The sequence below is a fragment of the Narcine bancroftii genome, chromosome 4 (assembly GCF_036971445.1).
Source record: "Narcine bancroftii isolate sNarBan1 chromosome 4, sNarBan1.hap1, whole genome shotgun sequence".
Classification (NCBI taxonomy): domain Eukaryota; kingdom Metazoa; phylum Chordata; class Chondrichthyes; order Torpediniformes; family Narcinidae; genus Narcine; species Narcine bancroftii.
Window position 1 is genome coordinate 226,618,264 of NC_091472.1, and position 27,550 is coordinate 226,645,813.

The window sequence follows — 27,550 nt, forward strand, 5'->3', positions numbered from 1 at the left end:
TAAAAGTAAAAGATAAAAATTTCTTGTTTATTTTTATTAAGTGACGACATTGTTTAATGGATTTAATGTATCTTATAGATTGAACTTTGAATAAATGGGAAGGGGGGAGAGGGAGGGAGGGAAGGAAGGGGGGAAAGGGGAGAAAATGACACTATATATTCAAGAGAAAAATGTCTGTATGTATTTTGGTCAGTATGGTTTATAGTGTGAAAATTTTTTTTTAAATTAAAAAAAAATTGGGAATCATGGACTCTAGGGCATTTCAGCAGTATATCTAAATTTAAAAGAAAATTAGAATCTCGAACATTGTGAAACATCTTCACTGCAGCAGTTACAGCCAGCATTCGACACTGAGCTACATTAGTAAATGTTTAGTAGAAGGTGAAAGGGGTAGTTTTAAGGAAAGTTTAGAGGAGGAGAGAGAGACAGAGGTGTTTTGAGAGAGAAATGCAGAGCAGAACTTAGAAGCTGAAGGAGCTGAAGAAATCTGCAGATGCTGTGGCTGAGTGCAATACAACTAAGCGTTGGAGAAACTCAATAGGTCACACAGCATCCATAGCATTTCTGTTCTACCCTCCCACCTGTATCCACCTATTATCTCTTACCCGTTGGCCTATGATTTGTCTCCTCTCCCCCCCACCTTTTACTGAGGAGCCTGTGTTTTTCCAGATTTCCAACAAAGGGTTCAGGGCCAAAACATTGGTTATCCTTTACTTCCTATGGATGCTGTGTGACCTGCTGAGTCTCTCCAGCATGTTTATTTGAACCTGAAGGTGCAGTGACTGATGAGAGATGAAAGAAGGTGGAAATTGTCAAGAGGTTTGACTCCATGACATGATCGTGAAGGGAAGGTTTTATCCTTCGGACAGTCAGATGCCCAGGAGTAGTCTCATGCTAGGGTGGTTCACTCAAGTTTGTTCTTCCTACGGCCCTTTACTCGGTGAAGACAAACCACACACAACTTGACCAGCAGGTAGACATACAGCAGGGCAGCAGCGAGAAAGGTTCCGATGACATCCACGCAGTGGTACTGGATCCAGTTCAGATCGTGAGCTGCCGTTTGCAAATGTTTGGCCCCTCTGTGCTTCATCACGAACTCCACCCAGTAGACAGAGAGCTCCAGGGGTTTGACTGGGCGATCCTTGTGCACTAAAGACAGCCTCGTCATGGCTTCCTTGTACCTGTAACATAGAGATGGAGCACATTCAAGATTGCAGTCCCCATTGAAGAGCTCCCTGAACATTTCCAGAAACGGGAAGATCCCAGTGCATTGATCCCTTCAGTCCAGCCTTATGGACATACTGAGTGGTTTTAAAGCTGTGGTTACAATGCAGACTGCGCTGGAGGCATCATACTGGTGTTGCACCTGGAGATACTGTTTCAGTGGAAGCAAATTGCACCTGTGGATGGAAAACTAGTTATCCTAATTCACTTGGAAGTCCCTTGGTCAGAACTGCATTGTCTGACCTGCTTAACTTACTTATCTCCTAGAACAACGGCAGCTGCCCATCCGGCCAGCATTAGGCCCCATTCCTCTTTTTGCATTCCCTGAAGCCAGTACCTTATTTGTCGATTGAATTCTCTATCATCTTGAAGTGCATCGAGAGATTGGACATTGCTTGGCTTAACTTCAGCCCACCAGCCACCCTCAGCCCATTCCAGTTCACCTCCCGCTGAAACAGGTTCACAGCAGATGCCATCTCTGGAATACCTGAACAAGGACACTTACATCAGACTATTAATAATCAATTACAGTGGCATATCCAAACAACAGTAGACAAATCCCCAAGCTACCTGATCTTCTTAGCAATTGTCTCCATGATGTTCTATCCCTCAGCCCACAATTAGTGAGGATTGGTGACAGCATGTTCACCAGAATCATCCTCAACACCAAGGTGCATCAAGGCTGTGTAGTCACCTCTCTGTACACCCATAACTGCATGGCCAAAGATCACTCCAAGTCCATCAATAAATTTGCAGATGACCATTCCTGTCACAGGCAGGATCTCTAACAACAATGAGTTGAAATGTTGAAGTGGAATAGCGTGACTTATGGTTTGGTTGCCAGGACATCAATCTTTCCCTCAAGGTAAGCAAAACCAAGGAGCTGACGAAGGATGGAGCTCACCCCCTAGTCTGTAACAACAGATGGCAGCCTGCTTCATGTTCCTGTGGGTAAATGTCTCCAGTGACTTGTCATGGACCAACCACATTGATGCAATGCCCAAGAAAGTGTATAAGCACCTCAACTTCATCAGAAGTCAGGACATGTGACACATTACCTGCATCCTTTACCAACTTCAACAGATGGACCTTTGAGAGCATTGCAATATGATGCAAAACTGCGTGGGACAAACTCATTGGCATTGCTGGGGGGGTGCGGACCACACCGGGTGACATCATCAGAGGGGGGACATCAAAATGACTGTCTATAAAATTTTTGTGCAGTGTTTCAGCAGAAATTTATTATTTTTTAATAAAAGTATCCCTGTCGTTAGTTATAACAACAAAAACATTTTTTATAAGCCCAGCTGAGATATATATCAATATACCTACAAAGCTAAAACTCTGCTTAATTTACTTTTTGAACCATCTAATGCACTCTGGTCAGAGCTGTCATTAATACACAATTACAATGACGGATCACATGGTTTCGTCTGCATGCTACAAGCACGTGCTGCTGTTTTTGTTGCTGCTGTGTTTATGATACTGTAATATAAAGATGTAATTTTAATTTTGCTATTTGTTTATCTCACTACTATTGCCATTACATTCAGTGATATATGGCAATTACGATTTACAAGTAACATTAGTACAAAAACATTACTAAGGATTCTGTATGGTCTGGTATGGGAAGTCCATGGGGGGTGGGGGAGGCGGGGTGATACTATGAGTTACTGCACTGGGTGACATCAACACTAGTGATGCCACTGCAGGACCTGCTCTGTCCAAAATTGCAAGAGGCTGCAGAAGGTTATGAATGTGGCTCCCTGATTCACACACATCCCCCCTCCACTCCTTCATTAACTCATCTATAACTTCCACTGCCTTGAGCAAGCAGCCAACATATTAAAATACTCATCTCACCTCTGCCATACTTTCACCCCAAACCTCCCCAACCCCCACCCCCACTCCTTGTCAGGAAGATTTGTAAATGTGAGATTATGCACCATCAGGTTCAAGGACAGTTTCTTTCCTGCTGTTATCAAACTCCTGAATGAACCCTGAAATAGTAAAGTTATGCTGCCTTTGCTCCATATCAACTGATCTCTCCCTCTCTGCATCTATTACATTTGTGTTGTATTTTATTTGTTGCACCATGTGTGAGATGTCTACTGCAAAAACAACCTCTATTACTGCACTCTATCACTGACAATAATCTTGAACTTGAATCCCCATGCTCTTCTTATGGCACTGACCTACACCAAGGCCAGTTAACTGCCCAGGAACAGCCAGTAAAACCCACACAGCAGCAGGGAACATGTGCAGTCTTCACATGCCAAGGTTGTAATCAGGTCCTAGGAGCTGAGAGGCAGCAGCACTAACCAAGATGTTTTCAGGAGTTGAATTACAGGGAAAGATTAAACAGGTTAGAACTTTATTGCTTGGGACAAAGAAGAATAAGGGGAGATTTGGTTTACAAAATTATGAGGGGTATGGACACAGTAAATGTGAATAGGCTCTTTCCACTAAGATTAGGAGAGATAAATACGAGAGGACATGGCTTTAGGGTGAAAGGGAAAAGGTTTAGGGGGAATATTAGAGGGAACGTCTTCACTCAGAGAGTGGTGGGAGTGTGGACTCCCACCTGATGTGGTGGGTGTGAACTCATTCTTGAGTTTTAAGAATAAATTGGATTGATACATGGGTAGGAGAGGTCTGGAGGGTTATGGAGTGGGAGCGGGTTATTGGGACTAGCTGAACAATGGTCAGCACAGACTAGAAGGGCCAAATGGCCTGCTTTCTGTGCTGTAGCGTTTTATGGTTTTATGTCCACTTTTGTATCTTACTGACTGAAAGACAAATTTGGAGTTCAAAATCTTTCTGCCACACGATGATGCCTCTTCCAGTTCATCACCACATCTCATCCAGGGTCGTCCACCCATTTAACAGTTCCCAGTTTATTGGTCCCAACCATCTCCCTTTCATCATCAACAAGAGCAGAGGAGACAGGAGCACTGATTGTGGATCTCCGCTCTCTTTGATCAGCCACTCTGTAAGATCTCCAAATTTTCCTGGTGATGCGTTTCCTAAATCCCAGTGAAGATCTTAATCATCGCACAGATCTGCTGCTTTGACACTCGCCCCACAGGAAGGAATGAGAAGCTGAAGGGAGTCAACAGATCAGGCAGCAAAGAACAGTCAATGCTTTGGGTCTGGACTCTTTTTTTGAGACTGAGTTGGAGAGAAGGGGTGAGAACAAGCCTCAAAGGGAGGGAGGGGGTGGAGATGTCTGGGGAGGCGCCAAATGAAATACAGCCTCTCTCCTACTTATGAACAATGCGACTTATGATCATCCATATATACGACTAAAAAAATTGTATAAATTTTAAAAAAAGAATAAATATACGTAAATATAAAATTTATGTCTGGACGTACATCCACCAGTGCTAACAGCTGCATGTGTACGATAGTGACCGTCAGACGATGTCCTGGCCTTGTGTACATCACAGCATCTCTCTCAGTTCTCAGTCTTAAGTTGTTATTCAGTAAGCGCATGTCATTCAAGTAAATCTAACAAATTTTTGTGCTGGATTAAACCATTATTGTATTAAACTCCAAAGAATGCTGTACAGGTATACGAATTCTACATGCCATGTTAACATAACGTCCATTTCGAGATCTGACTGGTCAGTCAGAATGGAACTCAGACATTTGTTGGGAATGGCTGTATTCCAATGTTTATACACATTTGATTTATATTATGTTTTTATGTGGATATGAGATTATTATGTGCTGTGTATTGTGTGCCCATGTGTGTGCACCATGGTCCAGAGAAAAGCCATTTTGTTTGGTTGTTGGATGATAATAAACTTGAATTTGAAGCAGTGATAGGACACTGGAGAAATAAAGGTGGAAGAGGTGGAGAGAGAGAAACCACTGGGAGGGGGTGAGAGGAATCCATGTGGGGGAGGCAGTCAAGGAGAGATAGAAACAGTGGAACCATAGAGGGATGGGGCTCACTCTACTCACACCACATCAGTGGAGAAGGTGGGGGCCGACCATCATGCCTGGTCTTTGTTGCCTTTTGCAGGGAGTTCCTCTCAGTTGGAACTGCTGTTCTCTGCTGCTCAACAACTTGGGCCATCTAAGCGACCTGAGTACAGCCAGACTGTTGTAACAAGTACTCAAGTACTGCTAACCGAATGGCGGGAGGGGGAGGGGTGGCCTTCCACTGCCTGATAAGGACAAACACAGACATGTACTTTCCCCTCTGCTGGAGTCAGAGCCTGCAGTCCCACTGTTGGTTACTGAGAGTAGTGAGGAGGTGAGGGCAGTGTAGTGGAACACGGTAGATTCCCAATAGATGCTAATAACTCTAGTCTCCTCCCTCCATACCAGCCTTGAATCCGGGCAAGCAGCATGTAGAGACATGCCTGATGATTCTGGATATTAAAACCTTTAATCACTCACTTCATGTCTGCTTGTGATTATTGATCACACCACAAGCAGGAGGAGGTCAGCGTGGAGCCAACTGCAGTCACATTTCATAGGGACACATCATTCTGTGGTGTAGATATGTCACCACCTCCATTGCAGAATCAAGGACACTCTAATTTCAGTCATGGAGATTCAGGGTGCAATGGTGGTTGTGTCTATACGTTTCGCAGCCAAGCAGCAACTTATTTTACTGATCCACCCTGCTGGAGGAACTGATCTTGTCCTGATCCACCTTCCTGAGGTAATGGGCTTTATACTAATACACCCTGCTGGGGTAACAGGCCTTGTACTGATCCACCCTACTGGGGGAATGGGCCTTGTACTGATCCACCATGCTGGGGGAATGGGCCTATTACAGATACACCCTGCTAGGGACTGGCCTTTTACTGATCCACCCTGCAAGAAGAACGGGCCTTGTACAGATACACCCTGTTGGGAGAAGAGGCCTTGTACTGATACATCCTGCCAGGGGAACCCAATGGGATTTCCCATCTGATCCACCCTGCTGCATTGACATGGTGGCCCTAGGGGGATCTTCAGTAATTTGGAGTTTCTTACCCTCTCCACTGCTAACCCATCGAAGAGGACAGTTTGTGTTCTCCTGGCTTCCCCTTTCCTGAAGTCCACAATCAGATCCTTAGTTTTGCTAACATTGAGCGCAAGGCTGTTGTGATACCACTGTAGTGAACTGGGAATTCTCTACTGATGCAATGCTCCTCCCATGACCCTGGCCCCTACATACCACGTTATAAACTCTGGACCCCTGCCAAAACCCCAGTTCAGTCAGACCATGTATATCAGTCTTATTGAATAAAAGCATGTTGTACTCTCTCTGGTCTTGAGTGCTCTTAGTCATGCGACAATTTTATTCAATAAAGAATGGGAAGGAAGCACTGTTGAAGCCCGCAATGCTCCTCATTGACCCTCTGTTCCCAGTAGCCCCGGAAGAGTTCGTGTACTGGCTGGAGTTCTTCCAAATGTACCTGTCAGCCACGCAAGAGGCCTACTCAAAGGATGAGCTCAAGAGGTTGGCGCTCCTCTCTCGCATTGTAACTAAAGAATTCTCCATCATCAGGGACTGTATGAATTATGCAGCAGCTGTTGAGAACCTGAAGGCCCACTACCTGAGCCCTCAAAATGTTGTCCTAGCAAGGCATCAACTCTCGCAACAGAAGCAGTGGCCTGGTGAGTCCATTAAGGTCTATGTCCTCATCCTACAAGCCCTCGTGAGGAACTGCGGGTACGAGGATGGTATGGCCTGAGTGATGTGCAGATCCTGGATGCTCTGGTCGCTGAGGTGTGGTCCAAACATATTTGGCAGCAGTTGCTGGAGAAAGTCAGCGCAGCACTGCCTGACAACATACTATTAGCCAAGTCGTTGGAGATGGCCTAACTGAGGAAGGCGACTGCACCCTTCATGAGGACCTGGAACCCGAAGCAACACTATACGCTGCATCAGCTCTGATGGCAGCGGCCTTGGGCGCTAAGCATGCTTCTTCTGCGATTGGCAACAGCACCCAAGAACTCGATGTCCAACTAAAGACTCCATATGCTCCAGTTGTGGTAAGTAGGGGCACTGGGTGAAAGTCTTCAGAGTGAGGAAGAGTGCTGAGGGGTCCAATGCTTGTGCGATTCCTGACAGGCCGACTGAGGTGAGCCCAAAACCCAAACCCCCAGCCTTCCGGTGCCAGTGCTGTACGCCACAGCCTTCCTGTGGGGCCGCATGGTGAGAGCGACGTGGGAAAACCCGGTGGCCATCCTGCTGTGTTTCAAAACTGGCGCCATCTTCATCGAACAAGGAGAGGGTGCGGCCATCTTGCTGCACTGCTTGGTCTCCACCATCTTTCAGGCGTTCAAATTCCACGCCATCTACAGCAGTGGAAGAAGAAAGAGGAGGGCAGCCATCTTGCTGTGCCTCGTGGTCCCGCCATTTTGCCTTCATGAGGATCCGAACAGGGAACCGACACCAGCGAGGGGAACGACAGCATCTCCAGAGTTTTGGCAGCAATGGTGTTGGACCAGGAGATACCACACTAACTGAATAATTCTATGACAAAGGTGTGGGTTAACGGGTATAAATTGAAATACCTAATTGACTCTGGCTCATTTGAGAGATTCATAGACACAGAGACTGTCCAAAACCTCAATCTCAAAGTGTATCCTGCTAATTATCATATTTATTTAGTGTCCCATACACAGTCTGTAAATATTCAAGAACATTGTATGGTTCATTTATCTTTACAGGAGGGGAAATTCTGTAAGTCCAAACTATATGTAGTTAAGAATTTATGTGCTCTGGTTTTGCTGGCTCTTGACTTCTTGTGACCCTGGAGTATTCTGGTCCTCTCCCTCCCATTATAGTTCTGAATGGAAGGTCTCAAAATTCTGTTGCCATTTGCTATCTCTCCATACTGAATATAGATCCACCTCCTCAATTCCCCAACCTGAGCATCGATTGCAGACCAATTGCTACAAAAAGCAGGCGCTACAGCGCAGAGGACCAGTTATTCATCAAGGCTGAGACACAATGACTGCTTGATGAGAACATTATCGAGCACAGTACCTTGCTTTTCGGACATGGTGAACAAAATTGTGCAGTACAAGGTCTATTCGACCATCAACCTTAAAGCTGCTTACCACCAATTGCCAATCTATTCTGAGGACCATCACTACACCGCTTTTGAGGCTAATGGGAGACTAATCAATTTCGGAGGATCCCATTTGGTATCACGAATGGGGTATCAATTTTCCAGAGAGAGATGGACCGAATGGTAGACAAATTTAAGTTGAAGGCCACCTTCCCATACCTTGACAATGTTACCATTTTTGGCCACACTCTGGAGGACCATGACACCAACCTCCAGAACTTTCTCCTGCAACTAAAGCCTGGAACCTCACTTAAACTCCAGTAAGAGCATTTTCAGGGCTATACACCTTACCATCTTGGGCTACGTGGTGGAGAATGGTATTACTGGCTCCAACCCCAACAGAATATGCCCCCTGTTGGAACTCCCGATCCTGAAGACCATGAAGGCTTTGAGGAGATGCCAGAGCTTCTCATATTACGCCCAATGGGTCCCTCAATATGCCGATAAGGTCATTCCCCTCCTAAAAATCACTTCTTTTCCATGAGAGCCGAAGTTCAAACAGCTTTCAATGACATATTGTAAAGGCCACCATGCACGCAGTGATGAAAATGTACCTTTCCAGTGGAAAACAACATGTCAGACATAGTCCTAGCTGCAACCCTTAATCAGACGGGTAGGCCAGTTGCATTTTTTTTACAGGACCCTACAAGGCCACGAGCTCCATCAGTGGAGAAATAGGCACAGACCATCAGGTAGTGGAGGGATTACATGCTGGCTAGGAAATTCACCCTCCTCACAGACCAGCAGTCAGTGGCTTTCATGTTCAACAATACAAAACGAAGCAAAATTAAAAATGACAAAATTTCTAGATGGAGGATCGAACTCTCCACCTACAACCTCGACATAGTCTACTGACCTGTTTCCATCAATGAGCCTCCAGATGCCCTGTCCAGAGGAAGCTGTGCCTCTGCACACACCGGCCAGTTGGGGTCACTGTGCAATGAGCTTTGCCATCCAGGCACACTCACATGGCTCATTTTGTCAAGGCACGCTATTAACGATGTCAGGGAAATTACCAGGTCATGCCAGGTCTGCGCAGAGTGCAAGCTGCACTTATACCATCCCAGAAAGGCACACCTGATAAAGGCATTCAGCCCCTTCGAATGAGTCAGTGTCAATTTCAAGGGAACCCTCCCTCCACGAACGGGTACTTGTACTTTCTCACTGTCATTGACAATACTCTTATTTCCCATTCACCTTTACCTGCCCAGACACATCCACGCTGCCCGCCACTAGGGCCCTAGTCTATTTTCACCCTCTTCAGGTATCCCGGCTATATCCATAGCGACCAGGGCTCATCATTTATGGGCAAAGATCTACACCAGTTTCTGCTGGTGAGAGGCCTTGCATCCAGCAGTACGACTAGCTATAACCCCTGCGGGAACGGACAGGTTGAGAAAGAGAACGCTATGGTTTGGAAGGCTGTAAAATTTTCCATCCAGTCCAAAGGACTTCCAGACTCATGCTGGCAGGACATCCTACCTATGGCGCTCCACTCCATCAAGACCCAGCAAAACCAGAGGGTAGAGCACGTCGAAAGAACCAAAGACTTGTTGATCCAAACCAAGGCTTTTATTAACTAAAAGACTGGAGCATGTCACAAGTAGGTTGACCAGTCCAGAATGACCTGGTCTGGCTAGGAGCAATCCTTTAAGACTTGCCAGTAGGTGTGGCTACACTCTCAGCTAATCACAGTCATCCTACACTACCATCTGTACATATGTGCATATACACATTGGTGATAGAATCTGTACTATCACACAGAGCACATAAATTCTTTTGAGAGAAAGTAAATGTCAGGGACAAGCCACCCAGCTTGGTTTACAGCATCAGGTCCGAAAGCACATGAGGAGCAGCAAATCCGACCCCCTGGTTGAGAAGGTGCACCTAATCTATGACAACCACACTTGCGCCTATGTGGCATACCCGAATCAGGGACCTGGCACCCGCTGGAACTGAGAGTCCACCACCTCAAGGGGGTCAGGTCTCTGACCTACTCAGGGTTTCCAGAGAAATGCCAAGGGGTTCAGGTGAGCTGTCACAGGAAGTGGCTCAAGCCACCCCTCAACCAGAGCCAGATCACCCACACCCCAAGGCCCCGGAGCCACAGGATGCTTAGGAAGCCCAGGGCCAGCCGACACTGGGGCACTCTGCCCGCATTTCCAGACCTCCTGACAGGTTGAACTTGTAAATATTGTTTAAAAAAATTTGACTATCCAATGTTCTCCGTTTCATCCACAGGCTTCATTCAAAAGGAAGGGGTGAATGTAGTGAACTGGAAATTCACTACTGGTGTGATGCTCTAAGGACTGGCTCTTCCCCTGACTCCACCCCCTGCAATATCCCAATGTAAACCCTGGACCCCCACCAAAACCCCAGTTCAGTCCACAGACCATGTGTGCCATTCATATTGAATGTTGTACTCTCTCTGGTCTTGAGTGCTCTCAGTTGAGCTACAACCACTCAACTATCTGATCTAGCAGAATCCTTCATCATTGCCATCTGTGATTCTGACAATGACCGTGGTGTCATTGGCAAATTTGTAGACACCATTTGAATTGTGTCTAACCACACAGTCATGGGTGTAGGGAGTGTAGAGCAGTGGCTAAGCATGCGTCCTTGAGTTGTGCTGCTATTGATTGTCAGTGAAGAGGAGACGTTGTGTACGATCCACTTTGACTGCGGTCTCCCAATAAGGGATCCAGTTGCTAAGGGAGGTGCAGAGCCTTAGGGTTTGGATCTTGCTTATCAGTATTAAGGGTAAGATGGTGTTGAAAGCTGAGCTGTAGGCAAAGAACAGCAGCCTGATGTAAGTGTTGCTGTTGTCCAGGTGATCAAGGGCTGAGTGGAGAGTCAGTGAGATTGCATCTGCAGTGGAGCGATTTTGTCAGTCAGCAAATTGCAGTGGGTCCAGACCTTCACTTAAGTTGATTCTGGCCATGACCATCCTCACAAAGCATTTCATCACAGTAGATCATTGGGCCAGCTCCCTCTGCTTTTCTTGGACACTGGTATAACTGATACCCTTTTGAAGCAGATGGGCACCTCCGACTGCAGCAGTGAGAGGTTGAAAATGTTCATGAACATTGCAGCTAGTTGGTTGGTGCAGATTTTCAGTACCCTGTGCAGTGAACTGGAATTCACTTGTCTATGTATTGTTCAGATGGCTGGCTCCTCCCTTGGCTCCACCCTCACCTATTCCATTATAAACCCTGGTTTTCCCGCCTTGCCTCAGATTCACCCAAGGACTATTGTGTCTACCAGCCATTGATTGTAAGTTATTAAAACCGTGATGGTGCTCCTCACATCTCCCAGTGCAATCAATCGTGTTACAATTTTAATAGCTAAACTTTGTAACAGTATGGAAGCCCTGTTGAAGCCAGACATGCTCCAAGTCGACCTTCTGTCTCTTGAGGCCCTGGAGGAATTTACCTACTGACGGCCACACAAGACGTCTTCAACTTGAATAGTCTATGGAGATCGGCACTTCTCTCTCAAGTCTGCCCCAAAAGGTATGCTGTCATTAGAGACTGTGCTATCTACAAATCAGCCATAGAAGGCTTGAAGGTCCACTACATGAAGCCCCAGAATGAAGTACTGGTGAGGTACCGACTCTCTCAATGTTGGCAGCATCCAGGTGAGTTGCTTGGTGACTATATTCTTGAACTGTGGGCCCTGACCAGAAAATGCCACTACAAAGCGACATGATGGCCCGGGATAGAGAGGACAAATCCAGATCACCCTCGTGTGGCAGGAGTGAGGTTGAGGTATGTGAGGCAATGACTGCTAGAGTTGGAGAAGAAAAACTTGGCCAGCACCCTGGAGCTGGCAAAAGCACTCGAGCAGGACCAACTGGGAGCTGATGACCTCACGGGTAAAAGCAGCGCCTTTACAGAGGACCAGGTTATTGAGGCACCGGTGACCCCCGCAGCCCCACCACTGACCACTGTGGCCAACATGACTGGGATGCTACTTTTGTAGGCATAGCATCCCCCGCGCCTGATGTCCCACGAAGGACTCCGTGTGCTCAGGATGCCGTAAGCAAGGGCACTGGGTGAAGGTCTGCTGGGCTAAAGGGAACCCAAAGACCGCGACCTCCAATTCATTGCTAGACCCGTGCTCGAGTCCCGAAGTGGCAGCCTCAGCCTCTACATGCTGCTCGCTGCCAGCATCTTGCTGCACCTTGTGGCGGGATCTGCCACCAGAAGTGAAGCATTTCAGAAAGCCACGGTGGCCATCTTGCCACACCTCGAGGTCGACGCCACCTAGTCCTTTGTCAGATCGAGATGGAAGGTAGCCATCTTGTCTGCCCGTGGACCAAGAGGCGAGAGTTGACATCAGCATGGGGAGCGACCGGGTTTCTGGAGCACTGGTATTGATCATCCTGGATCAGGCAATACCTCATCAATTGAATAACTTGACGATGGGGGTGAGGGTAAACGGACATTTGACTGATTGCTTAGTAGACATTGGCTCTACTGAGAGCTTTATAAACTCTGTGACGGCTCTGCGTATTTTCCTAGCTTCGCACTCGCACTCTGCCATGATCCAGGGGTGTTGTATAGTACATCTAAATGTAAAGGGAGGGGAATTTTGTAAGTTCCGATTGTATGTACTGAAGGATTTGTATGCTCTTGTGTTGCTGGTCCTGGACTTCGTTTGTCACCTTAAAAGCATGACCATGGAGTATTCTGGCCCACTTCCTCCAATCACGGTGCGGAGTGAATAGTCCTAAAAGCCGAACACTACATGTGTTCTCTTCAGTCTAAATATTGATCCCCTCCACTGTTTCCAAACCTGACTCCCAATTGCAAACCAATAGCTACAAAGAGCAGTGTGGGGGGATTGGGAATTTATTAGAGCCAAGGCACACCCACTGCTCAAAGAAAACATAATTGAGCCTAGCAACAGCTTATGCAGAGCCCAGGTGGTTGTCATGAAAGGAGAAGAAAAGTCCAGGCTAGTGATTGACTATAGCCAAACAATTCATCGTTTCACTCCCTGGACGCATACCCCCTCCTTCGAATTTCAGACGAGGTAAATGAAATTGCACAGCATCAGGTCTATCCGATCATCAATCTGAAAGCTGCATACCATCAGTTACCAATCCGTTCCGAGGACTGGCCCTACACAGCATTTGAGGCAGACTGATAGCTCTATCAGTTCCGGATGGTCCCTTTTTGGCATCACTAATGGGGTCTTGGTCTTCCATAGACAGATGGACAAAATGCTGGACAAATACGGGTTGAGGGCCACCTTCCCTTATCTCGACAACACCATCATTTGTGGACACTCTCTGGAAGACCATAACACCAACCTCCAGAGGTTTCTCCACATGACCAAGGCTCTGAACCTCACGTACAACTCCAGTAAGTGCGTGTTCCAGATGAAACGTCTGGCGATTCTGGGCTACGTGATGGAGGATGGCGTCATTGGTCCTGACCCCGATTGAATGCACCCTGTTAGACCTCCCAATCCCGAAGACCATGAAAGCTTTAGGAGGTGCCTAGGCATCTTCTCCTACTATGCCCAGTGAATACCTCACTATGTAGATAAGGTCTGCCCACACTTAAAATCCACCTCTTTCCCATTGTTGGCAGAAGCCCAGGCGGCTTTTGACTATGTTCGGAGCTACATCGCAAAGGCCACCATGCATGCAGTGGACAAGAACACACCCTTCCAGGTGGAAAGCGATGCCTCTGATGTAGCTCTAGCTGTTATCCTTAACCAGACAGGGAGGCCTTTTGCCTTTTTTTCCCCACCCCATAAGGCCATGAGCATCAGAACCCATCTGTAAGAGAAAGAGGCTCAAGCCATTGTAGAGGCCATGAGACACTGGAGGCATTACCAGGCCAGCAGAAAATTTACACTGCTCACCGGCCAGCGATCAGTGGCATTTATGTTTAATAAGCAAAAAGTGGCAAAATAAAGAATGATAAGATCACTAAGTGGAGGATCAAACTCTCCACCTATAATTACGACATAGCATACAGGCCAGGTCCTCTTAATGATCCTCCAGATGCCCTGTTAAGAGGAAGTTGTGCCTCTGCACACACTGGCCAGTTGTGGTCATTGCAATGATGAGCTTGGCCACCCAGGCATCACCTGCATAGCTAATTTTGTCAGGAAAGCAACCTGCCCTACTCCATTGAGGACATCAGGGAAATGACCAGGTCCTGCCAGGTCTGTGAGGAATGCAAGCCGCACTTCTACTGCCCCGACAAAGCGCACCTGATAAAAGCATCTCACCCTTTCGAATGATTCAGTGTTGATTTCAAGGGGCCCCTCCCTTCCACTAACCGAAAATGTACTTTCTCAACGTTATTGACAAGTATTCACATTTTCCGTTTGCTATCCCCTCCCCAGACATGACCACCACCATGGTCATCAGGGCCTTGCACTCTATTTTCACCCTATTCAGGTATCCCAGCTATATCCATAGCAACCGGGGCTCATCAATAGTGATCAAAGAGTTGCGCCAGTATCTGCTCATAAGGGACATTGTCTCTAGCAGAACGACTAGCTACAATCCCTAGGGGAACAGACAAGTTGAAAAAGAGAGCGGGACTGTATAGAAGGCCATGAAATTGGCTCTCTGTTCCAAAGGACTTCCAGATTTGTGCTGGCAAGAAGTTTTACCCATGGTGCTCCACTCCATAAGGCACTCCTCTGCACAGCAATCAATGCAACTCCTCACAAGCTTATGTTTATGTTCCAGAGGAAATCCACATCTGGGACTTCTCTCCTGGCTTGGCTAATGGCACCAGGGCCAGTCCTGCTGAGAAAGCACATGAGGAGGAGCAAGACAGATCCCCTGATTGAGATGGTGCACCTGCTGCACACCAACCCAACATATGGCATACTCTGACTGCAAAGAGGACACCGTCTTGATCAGTGACCTGCAACCCACTGGAACTGAGGATCCAATGCCTCAAGTAAGCCTCACTTGTCTCTGAGTGCAATCAGTTGCATTATATCCTGCCAGATATGCCATCACACCTGACATCTAACAAGGGTTCACTCCCTTGGACATTTTTCTGACATCCGGCTCTGAGACAGATATCACAGAGTCCCCAGCTTCTGCAGGGATTCATTGGTATCGTGAATTCTCCTTTACAAAACGAATCGTCACAGCCATTTATGATGTTATGATGTTAGTCTTCACCTTGTAGGATGTTAGCCTGCAAGCTCTGCCTTGGCTGGTGAGAATCTGGTTCTGTTTCTAGCTTCCCTTGGAAGGGAGATTTGATAGAGCTATACAAAATTATGATGGGCATCGATAGAATAAATGAAAGCAGGTTGGGCAAGAAAAGAACTGGAGGACATAGGTTAAGGGTGAAAGCGGAAATGTTTCAAGGGAACATTGGGGGATGGTGGTAACAGTGTGGAATGAGCGGCCAGCTGAAGTGGTGAATGTGGTCTCAATTTTGACATTTAAGAATTTTGACAGGTACATGAGTGGGAGAGGTATGGAGGTTTATGGTCTAGTGCAGGTTAATGGGACTAGGCAGAAAAATAGTTTGGTACATTTAGATGGGCAGAATGGCTGTACTGTGGTATTCTCTGGTTCAATGGTTGTAAGTTACTGACCTGGTATCATTAATAACCTTGTTTAAAGCATCCATGAGATCCTGGGAAGTGAGATCCTTCAAATTCAAGACAACCCCGACATCATGAAGCATCATTCGTCTTGTGTTGTCCATCTGATCGCCAAATAATGGCACCATGACCATGGGCACAGCTCCACAGATCGCCTCGTAGATCCCATTCATCCCTCCATGGGTCATGAAAGCTCTTGTTTTAGGATGTGCTGCATCACAACAGCAAAGAGTGAGAAATTAATCCCATCGAGGACGCAAATCAATATTTCAGCTACTCGAAGTACACAGTGGAGAAGTGCAATTAGACAAATTAGTTGGCATGGAGCAAAGGCAACAAAATTTACTCATGTGAGGTTCATTCAGGAATCTGATAATGGCAGGAAGGAAACTTGCCTTGAATCTCACACTCATGAATCTCCTACCTGATGGGAGGAAGGTGAAGATGGTGTTTCAGGGTGTGATGAGCCTTTTAATATGCTAACTGTTTTTCCAAGACAGCAGAAATGGGTTGGGGGGGTGGGTGTGTGTGTAATGGTCTGAGCTGCATTCACAGCCCTCTGCAGTTTCCTGGGTCTTGGGTGGAGTAGTTCCTGTTCACTGACAGGATGCTTTTAATGGTATGCCTGCAGAAGTTGCCAAAGATGAAGCCCTTCCTCTGTTTTAACTATACTCTTCTCCATGCACTGCTCTGTCTTTGTTTTACTCTGTCCTGCATTATTTGACTTACTGTTCATTGTTTATTTTTTGCACTTCCTGCTGTATTGGTTGACCTTCCTGGATAGCACGCTTTTTACTGTATCTGAGCACATAACTCAATGCCACCCCACTTTCTGTCTGTGCTAACCCAGTTGTATCAGATACATGTTGCAGGGGATAGGTTGGGGTTGCTGCAGAAGTACACAGAGATTGGGTCTGACAATTGCCTCTGTTCCACATGCTGCCACAGTTTACATAGAAGATGCAATGTTCTTGCTCTGTCTCATTCTTATGGTTCTCCAGGCTCTGCTGGGGGTGTATGCAAACAGCAGGGTTTTGATTATATGATTGATGGGGATAGGCAAGGACATGTTGTCCTCCCTTCCATTTTTTGATCTAGTGCAGAGGCTCAGAGATATCTCTCTGACTTGTCTAGTACCAAGTTAAAAGCAACAAACTCACAGCTACTGTGCCAGTGGCTTCGATTGTGGCAACGACAGTCTTCAGGATGATGTGGTCAGTTAGTAAGATGGGCAGAGCAACGACAGATGGAGTTTAATCCCAATAAGTGTGAAATGATGCATTTGGGGGGGTGGGGTGAACAACGGGGTAAACTTGCCCAATGAATGGTGTGACCTTAATGTTGAGAATGTTGGGAGCTTGGTGCACTGATCCATGAATCTCTGAAGATGGTAGCATAGTTGGGTAACATGGTGAGGAAGGTATATGGGATGCCAGCTTTCACTACCAAGGGCACAAAATATAAGAGCAACTTTATAAAGCGAGGTTAGGGTATAGAGTACAGTTCTAGTCTTCACATTACACGAAGGGCATGATTGCACTTGAGATTCTGAGGAGACACACCAGAATATTGCCTGGGATGGGACGGCTGAGTTAAGAGGAAAGACAAGAAAAGTTGTTGCAGAGGAGACTAGGATTGGAGGTTGTAGCAGTTGATGAGTGATAGAGATAGGGTAGGTAGTTAGCAAGTTGAACAAGAAAGTCAGCAAATGCTGGGGTCAAATGCCCTCCACAAGTTCAATGAAGGTCCCAGCCCCGAAACATAAGTTAGCCTTTTCCTCCTATGGATGCAGTGTAACCTGCTATGTTTCTCCAGTATGTTTATAGATAGTTAGCAACTTTTATCCACAGCAACAATGTCTAAATCTAGAAGGTATTGGCTTATGAAGGAGGGTCGGGCAGAATCTGACGCAGAATCTTTTCACCCAAGGAACATTAAGCTAGAGGGAAAGGGTCTCGCAACATTGAAGATGTGTTTAGACAACCATTTGAATCGCCATGGCAGAGAAGCATATGGGCCAGGAGCTGGTAACTGGGGTTAGTATAAATAGATAATGATCAGCATGGACAAGGTGGGCTGAAGGGCCTCATGACGTGCTGGATGACTCATGGGCTGCCACTCTCCCATGCATATAACCCCACGGAAGGTGCAGAGGAGCTATGTGGTGCAAGAGGAAGTTCGGAGGAGAAGCTCTCTGAAAAGCACATCCACATCACCCCCATGAAAGCTTCTGATGAAGTTCACCCACTAGTGAACACAAGGAGGCAGCAAACGTTCAGGCCATTTCAACAACAACATTGTAAGCCTCAATTTGACATATCATTTATTATCTCAACAAAAGAGTCCATTCCTCCTGTGACCAGATCGAGCATGGGACCCATTCTCACCCTTACTTCCATTTGTGGGGGGGTGGGGGGAGGTGACATTCTAATCTCATGCTGTTCCTTACCCAGTAAATCGTTCTGAGGCAGCCACTCCACCAGCTTGGTGTTGGGTGCTAGGGTTGATGGCCTTTCTCCATGGTATCTCCACACCACCTGTCACAGAGAAGGGCAAAGATCAGCTGTAAGGTCAGAGGCCGAACATCCTAGAGTCAAAGAGTTATCGAGCATGGAAACAAGCTCTTTGGCCCAACTCGGCCGAGATGAACAAAGCTGGTCCCATTTGCCTACGCTTAGACCATATCCCTTTAAACCTTTCCTATCTATGTACAGTAAAACTCCCGGTATATGGCATCTGTAGGGATTGGTAGATGCTAGATAAGCAAACTTGCTGGTTGCTTGAGATTACATGTTACATGGATTGGCGAACTGACCGCGAGGGGGAAGCCGATTTTAAATTTTCGTATTTTTTACCTATTTATTTTTTTGCCAGTTGCTTGAGACTGACAATTGCTTGAATTCCGGATTACAGGGATTTTATTGTACTTCCACACATTCACACTCTCTGCGTGGAAAAACCTGCCCCTCAAGTCACCTTTAAAGCTTTCACCTCTCACCTCTCACCTTTCACCCTCATACCTGACTCCCTCACCCCGGGATAAAAACTGAAACTTTCTACCCATTTTTTATAAACCTCTGAAAGGTTACCCCTCAGCCTCCTTTGCTCCAACTGAGGTGAACAAGAATGTCTGCAGACGCTGAGGTCAAGTGCAATACACAAACGTGCTGGAGAAACTCAGCAGGCCACAGCAGCTTTACCTGGCAAATGGCCCAGGCTAAAAACATTGGTTACACTTTACTTCCTGTGGCTGCTGCATGACCTGCTGAGTTTCTATGGCATGTGTGCATTATATTCACTACGAATGATCTCATTTTGCTGGTTCACTGAGGATTCCATGTAGCTCAGTGGGTAGAACTGGTACATCTGATCTGCAGTGCTCCAGTATCAAGATGAACTCCTGAGACATAAGCAGAAAACCTTGCCTTACCCCTCTGATACATTACAGAGGCCGTGTGGCACTGTTGTGGGTACAAATATTGGGAGAGTTTCTATGTGGAACTAAATTAGCCCACAGCTGTCATTCTAAGGATTTTCCATGTGGTCTGGATATTGTTCACCCCTTGAGTAACATCACGAAGAATGGACAATCTGGCCACTGTTCGACCCAAAACCATTTACAAATGTACCTCACTGTGCCTTTCCTCTGTACCAAATGCTGATTAGTTCTGAAGAAAGGCCATCAACATGTATAAGGAAAGAGTTAATAGTTTGTGACACTGAGCATTTGTGACTGGAGCTAATAAGGAAATGTAAAAGTGATGGTGCAAGGTGCAGGGGAAAGAGAGACAATTGGTTGAAGATTGGAAATATTGTCAAGAAGAATGAAAAACTGAGAGTGGTGGAAAAGGGTTGGCAACTGTTGGCATTTGGAGGGGAGGAGAATAGTCAAGGGTGAAAGGAGGGGAAGGAGAGAGGCGGGAAAGGATGGAAGAGGGAAAGGTGGGAGGAGGGAAAGGAGGGAGAAGGGAAGGAGGGAGGTGAAAGAGGAAGGGAGGGGAAGGATGGAGGAGGAAGGAGAGGAGAGAGGAGGGGAGGGAGGAAGGATGGAAAGGAGGAGGGAAGGTAAGAGAAGGGAGTAGAAAAGAAAAAGGAGAGTGTAGTGAGGAGGAGGAGAAGGGAGGAGGGATGGAAAGGTTGGAGGGAGAAGGGATGGGGAGGATGGAGGATTGAGGGGAACCTTGTTGAGGTCTGGGATCACAACTAGTGCCAGGACCAAGTGGAACTGAAGTCACTGCTCTATCGATGAGGAATACCTGGCAGCTGAATGTAGTGTGCCGAAATGTAGTGCACAAGATAGTATGCAAGAGCATGGTGTACAATATGTATTATACAAAAGCAGCTTGCAGGAACATGGTGTGCAAAAAATGTAACGAGCAAGAGCATCACATATAAAATAATGCATAAGAACATAGTGTGCAAAACATAATGTGCATGAACATAGTGTGCAAGGATATCCCTCTAAACCTTTCCTTTCCATGAACAAGAGCAAGAAAAATGTGAGGACATTATATACACATAGTGACCTGTGTTGTTTCTTTTTTCTGCAACTATCTTCCTCCGAATCTGTAAAGAACCTCAATGAGACAGTATCTCCCACAAAAGCTTCTCTTTCCATAGATGCTGACTAACCTATATCATATTTATGATTTCCTTTCAGCTCTCCAGCAATGTTTGGTTTCCCTCTGCGATGGTCCCTTCTGGATGACTACACCTGAACTGGCAACATGCAACTCAACCGAAAGTCAGGTCTAGGATGAGCACTGAGAACCACAGCCAAGTCCTTCCATCTGAGGGCTTCAGGCTCTTGGTGCAACTGGTCCCTCACTACAGAGAGGACTGAAGCATTAAGGGCCGCAGACATCCATCCCTCTGGGAACAAACCAGTTCTGAGAGATGGAGCCCATATAACAAGCCTGGAAGGGCAGCAACACAAGGCAGAGCTCAGCGCGTGTTATGGTCAGGTGCATAGACGATGGGAAAAGATCAGGGACTTCTGGGATAATTCTTTCAGGGCAGAGAATCCCGTTGATCTCCTCCTGGTCGCCAATGTTCTCCAACTCTCTAGGTCTTCTCTCAATCCCTATTTTTTAAGTTTTTTTCTGACCTCTTCCGGGTCTGCACAGTTGTGGAACCTAGTTAACCCCAAGACGGAGTCCCTGTGTCTGGTGTCGAGAGAGCAAAATACAATAGTTATTGTGATTGAAATGGAAGAGTTATGTTCACAATGAGCATAAATGCCATGGGAACATCATGCACTCAGCTTTGTGAATGTGTCGTACAAATGGTGATCACAGACTGCCTCCATTTGCAATCACCTTCTGTGGAATTTGACCAAATGCTTTTGCAATCTGATTGGCTGCTGAGATTGGCATGTCAGAAACCATCGATCCTAAGGAGAAGATCACAACGCCATGTTCTCCAGAGCTGTTCACAAACTCTTCCAAGTCCTGGAAAGATAAAACAAAATAAAAGGAAAAAGTTGTGAAGGGAACGACTTAACTTACTCCCTGTTCCTTTCCCACTCACCTTGGGTTCCACACTCCCAACTCTTAACTCAGCAGCACGAGCAAAATTCTCAAAGTTCCTTTTTGATCATTTAATCTGATGAACTTTGAAGGATCGGGTGGTTGTTGGAAAAGGGCAGGGAAAGACTTAATGGTGAAATCTAGGGGACACTTTAAGGGTAAATTCTGGAAATACTCAGCATGTCAAGCAGCATCTATGAAGAGAGAAAAATGGTGCTTCAGGTGCTTTTCATTGGAGCCCATTTGTTCAGTTAGCTAGCAGGTGCAAGAGTAGGAGAAACACATCCTTCTCTGTGATAAAGTTAGACCCAGGTCATACCAAACACACCCAGATCTGACTCAGGTTATTCAATCTGAAATGTTAACTTTCTCTCTCCACAATTGCTGCCTTTTATGGTGAGCCTTTCCACCATTTTCTGTATTTATTTTAGGATTTTAGTTTCTGCACTTCCCTGGTTTTATTAGACCCTAGTTAGCTGGGTGTTTTACTGAACACCTTCGCCTCTGGTACACATGCTCTGTGACTTGCATTACCTACAGTGATTCAGTATAGACCAGGGGTGGGAAACCTACAGCCCAATGCGTTTGTCTGATCACCCTCAGCCGCTCCAACATACACTGTTCACTGCACTAAACTGTCAGCCTTTGTCATCAGTGGTCCCAGGGACTGTGCATGTGGATTAAACATCTCTCAGCAAAGGAAATACTTTTTGGCTATATCAATGCTGACTGTTTCTTCAATGTTGTGAATCAGGCAGTGAAATGACTGCGTTTACACGGAATGTTTCTCCACATCATTATAATCGTCAGCCACATCACTTTCTTCCCCTGGAAAAATAACTCACCCTGGTGCTCACGGGAACACATTTCATCCTCAAGATGGGCCTGAGATAAGCTGTGCATCAGTGGCCAGCTGTCCCACTCTTGATCTCGAGCCACTCACTCACCAGTGAATGTGGAGCCAGGTGACCAATGGGGCACCCCGAAGTACCCCCTCCCCTCTCCTGAGCCACTGCCACTGCCACCCATCCCATCTCCCTGTTCGTCTGAGCCGCTCCCTCTCCCTGCTCCCCTGAGCTGTCCCCACTCCCCAAGCTGCCCCCTTCTCCCCTCTCCCTTGAGCATTCTCCCTCCCCCCTCACGCCACCCCACCCCCCGCTCATAAGACACAAAGCCAGATGTCCATGTGTTAGACGGTGCGATGTTCCTTCATCCGACTCTGGCTGCAAGCAAAACTCACTTAGCACAAAGCAAATTTCATTCACTCGGAAATGGGATTGACCTCACATACTCGCAGTTCAAAATACACCTTAGTGTGCAGAGAAACTAAATAAAAGCCAGAGATCTGAATCAAAGGCAGGCATTGACAGGAATGCACAATGCTGTATTCAACAAATTTATTTATAGTTTTGGAATAAAAATAATTGTTACTGATGATTTTTAAAACTCCTGAACTATTTGAAGAATTATTTAAAAGCAACCAAGTTTAAATGAAAGTTTTTAGCACTCCAAAGGCCTATCTGAAATATATATATCCAGCAAGGGATGATTTTATCACTCCTGCTAAGTAGTTTGTTCTACTGATGGTAAGATTGACAGCACAACTCCTTGAGATGATGTTTTGCTGTTGGCATCAACAACTATGTCACCCAATATCGAAATCCTCTCAAACAACAAACAAAATCAAGTTTCTCACTGATTAAGCTTCTGTCTGTTTTGGAGTTGGTTGTTTTTTTCGTTGTGACTCATTTTTCTCCTTTTTGACTCTCATAGGGTTTTTTTAAATTGTGACTAACTCGTGATTTTTGGTGCATTTCCACCTTTGACAATGTCTTCCCCGACCTGAAATACATCATCGTAATTTTTTGGAAGGAATATGGTTGATCACGTTGCTTGAACTTTTTCTGTGGATTGTTTTTTTTTGATCAATTAACGTCAGTCATGTTCACACATTGTACATTACGTTCTTCAAGAAGAGACAATCAAAAACAAATTACATAATGTCTGGTTTTTGGTATTTATTTCATTTACAGTAGCATCAGTGTGGCCCATCATTCAATCACTGATGCACCATCTAGTCATGCATGGCAAAAGGTTGCCCGCCCCTGGTATAGACTGTAGAAGGGCCAGACCCAAAACTTTGGTTACCCTTTATTTCCTGTGGATGCTACATGACCTGTTGGGTTTCTCCTGCATGGAGTTTGACCTCAGCATCTGAGGACTTCCATGTTTATTGCCAATTGGGCAGGTTCTCCCAACCATGCAAAGATTATCGTGGACCAGGACAGTGGGTAGTGGGTATATGGAAGCATCACCTCCTTTCTGTTCTCCTCCAACTCATCTGCTCTCCTTTCCTGGGAACTCTTCCCCATTCAGTCTTCGCCAATGATTAGAAATACTGGAGTTCCCTAACACCTTTGTCACATGAAGTTCACCAATCCAGGACTCACTTGCTCAAAGTCAGTGAGAGAGAGCTGGCCTTATAAAGGAAACTTGGTATTAATGGAAATTCTGTATTTATGTATTATTAATTATGATTTTTTGTATAACAGATATGTGGTTGATATATGATTTTAATATTTGAACTTAGTTTCAAAGTGGATTTCATTTGTTAAATACATGTATTATGTTTGATTTAAATATATGTTTAAGGGTATTATTTTAGTATTGATATTTTTTTTTGTTGTTAGTAATTTTTTTGTTGTTAAGTTTTATTCTTTTTTTTGTAAGTGGGGTTTTTTCTATTTTATTTACAACATTGTTAATTAATTCTTCACTCTTTATTCTGGGGGGGACTAATTTTAAATTTGATGATTAACATTGTGTTATAATTATTGGGGGGGTTAATTTGTGTAGTTTAATAATGTAGTATTCTAATTTTTATTATCTTATTTTTTATTATTTCTTTAAATGTAATTTTTATTTTATTCATGTCATAAAATTTTAAATAAAGTTTAAAAAAAAAGAGAGAGAGCTGGCCAACAATTGTCACCATCCCTGTCACACACACATGAGTCCAGGATGATTTCATGCTGTCTACATTGGAGCAATGCATTGTTTCATCTCACCTTCTTGTTGACCAAGGCACTTCAATGATTCCTCCTATTATCACATGATAATACATAAAAATGTCATATACATGATCTACTTCAACTTTTGCCTCCCTTAAGGCAAACAAAGAGTTGACATGAGCATGCCTCCCCCCCTCCACCCCGTGCCCCTGACAATAAGAGAAAGAGAAACAAAAGAGAGTCTTCTCACAGATACTGAGTATTCATGGATTTGCCTCAAGCAATCCCACAAGCTCACAGTTCAAACTATTGGCAGCCAAAGTTCCAGGTTCAAACCTCCAATACAATCAGAAAGCCTTCAGTCCAGAGGCCCTCAAATCCTGTTTCCGATACCTGGTTCCCATGTGCCTGTCTCCACCAGGCTGAATAGCATTAACTTTAGGCACTTTCAAGCAGGGAAAACACCCATCTGTAAAGGTGGAGGTTCTTCACCCTTATGCGCCATGGCTGGCTCCGATTCCAAACCTTCTCGGGGAAGGATAATCGGTGGGCCGCTGCGCTCCACCACCAGACCTGAATGTATAACCATGGCAAGTGGCTGGTTAGGGGCAGGCCGATGATACTATTAACTCACGACCCATCTCCCCATTCACTCCTCTCCCTCCATGACCCCCTCAAGGCAGTGGCGGCGGGAGCCAGCGAGGCAGTGAGGGGCAGCGGGACCCAGCAGGAGCCGTCAGGTGGCAGCCGGTGCAGGCTGTGACAGCCTCACTGGGCCGCTTCAGCCTTCAGGGCTGCTCTCTGCGGCTCAAAACATGGCAGAGCAGTGATGGTCTTCCCTACCCATGCAGCTGGAACTGTTCTGAGAAACAGAGTGGTTCCAGCTGCATGGGGGTTACACTGCCGCGTATTTATGATGGCACTACGACACCAGTTGCCTCGCCTCCATTGAATCGGGAGGGTGCTACGAGGCACCACTCAACATGAATGCAATCCAGGAGCAGCCTTTTAGGGTTGCTCTGTGAAAAGTAAGTTTAATGTTTTTGATCCACTCTTGTAGCCGGCTTCCAGGCGGAGACCCGACATGAAATGGCCTATTGACTTCACTGGTTTCTATTAGTACCCCAACCCAACAACACCAACCCCCACCCACCCATAAATCTTTCCCCACCTCTCCTTTCCTCTAGATTTGTCTCCTTTCACAGAAAAAAAATTAATTCTCATCTTTCCTCTCTCATATCCTATTAACACCTTTTGTCTGTTGGTCTGTACTTGTCACCCTCCTAATTTTCTCCTTTGTTTCCCCAGCCTTTAAAACTGATGCCTGTGTTTCTTTGCTCATACCTTGAGGAAGAGCGCAGGCCTAAAACATCAGTGATATATCTTTACCTCCAATGAACGCTGTGAGACTGGCTGAGTTCCTTCAGCATTTCTGTGTTTTGATTAAAAAAATATACCACCACCTCCTTAAATAGGCCATTAAAGCCTGCACGGAGCAGTGGGCATCAGAACTGGGCAGTAGGACCATGCAAAGCAGGGCTGTGTCTCCACTCTTCCGGGGCCACACTAGCGGCACTGTTGCCATGGTAGCAGCTCTGGCAGCATTGTCATTTCTTTTAACCAACAACTGGAGTGCGGTGAAAAAGTAGCTGGCTGCCAAAATCTCGATCAAATGGTGATAGCAGCAAACTGGTCACTTCTTCAATGTGACCTGAGTGTCCTGACAGGGATTTGTCACAACATTCATTTGTATCATGCCAAAACTATATGCAGAAGCTTGGTTGTTAAAAGAGAATTGATAAATATCTCAAATTAAATAGAAGGTTACTTGAATGAGATACAAACTCAAAGAATTTGATACCTAACACCCCTTTCTCGTATCCAGGAAGTAAACATCTGCCATTGATCACGGATGTGCCTCGACAGATGTGCCTCGGCAGGGATCCAGAATCACTGCAGGAAAACCAGGATAGATATCCTCTCATTACATCCACCCCTGTGCTGCTCATACCTGAGGCAAGGGTTTCCTCTCCTTGCAGTTCATGCCTCCAACAAGGACCATGTTGGGCATCAGGGGTCTTGGGTACTCCAGAATGAAGTCGTAACTCAGCAGCCAAATGGAAGATTGACTCAGTAGCTGGACCACAGATACATCTCTCTGGAGGAACCTGGTGGCCAACTCTTCAAATGACGAATACACAAAATGACACAGTAAAGGGTCCAGGAAACTAATCAGCATGTTCCCAGCTCGTTGGACAAAGTTCATCCGGTCGGTGTTGCCTGTGAACATTCTTGGCACAAACGAGAGTGGCCTGGGGCACTGAGTGGCTGAATATTCCAAACCACAAGGGATTCCTCGGAGTAGGTTCACAGTGGGGAGAGAAAGGTGCTCAGCAATAATTGCACCACAGGGTGATAAAGGGTCAGTCAGCAAGGCATCAAATGTTTCTTCAGCCAGCTCCCTCATCAGCTCCTTGTTAAAGAGTAACTGTTCACAGTGAGACATGACAAACTGCCTGTACCCATTCATATGTTCCATGGTTCTCCAAAATCGTTCAAAAACAGTGCCATTGTAAAATGCCACCTCTATCATATTTCTGTGTATCTGATTCACTTCGTCCTTGCTGAAGGGAATGAAATAAGTCTTGCTGGTATAGCGACGGGATGCCTTAATCGTCAAAGAGTTTTCAGGGTAGACAACAACAACTTGATGCCCTCTTTCATAAAGCTCCTCCACAATGGTCCGCATGCTGAGCCAATGACTTCCGTCGACAGGAACAGACAGCAGCTTTCCACTCTCGGCCGGGATCCAGAACCACTGCAGGAAAACCAGGAACCACCCAAACAGGCCAGTGTAATGACAAATCGGAGCCATCCTAGGAGGCAGCTCAAAGCCACTGTGGAACATTCAGTTACAGAGCCATTGGCATCTGATTACTACTCAGTGAAACCTTGTTTAAAGTAATATTGTTGATAAGCCTCAGCAGGAGCTGCATTGTTAATGTTTAACAGCACAGAGATTGCAATCATTTAACCCATTGTCTCAGATAAACTTTACCACCCTTGGTATAAGTTACATCAAAGTCTGTTTAATATTAACAGT

The 27,550-nt window shown here is 45.8% G+C and overlaps 1 protein-coding gene across 1 annotated transcript; it reads right to left on the minus strand.

Moving 5' to 3' along the window:
• Positions 1 to 27,415, minus strand: LOC138761661 (UDP-glucuronosyltransferase 1A1-like). Its single transcript, XM_069934195.1, has 5 exons — positions 26,459 to 27,415; positions 21,227 to 21,358; positions 18,358 to 18,445; positions 15,900 to 16,119; positions 1 to 1,181 (listed from the first exon to the last, which is right to left on the minus strand). The coding sequence occupies exons 1-5, from the start codon at positions 27,353 to 27,355 to the stop codon at positions 905 to 907; spliced, it is 1,614 nt and encodes a 537-aa protein (XP_069790296.1). The 5' UTR covers positions 27,356 to 27,415; the 3' UTR covers positions 1 to 904.
• Between the last annotated feature and the right edge of the window lie 135 nt (positions 27,416 to 27,550).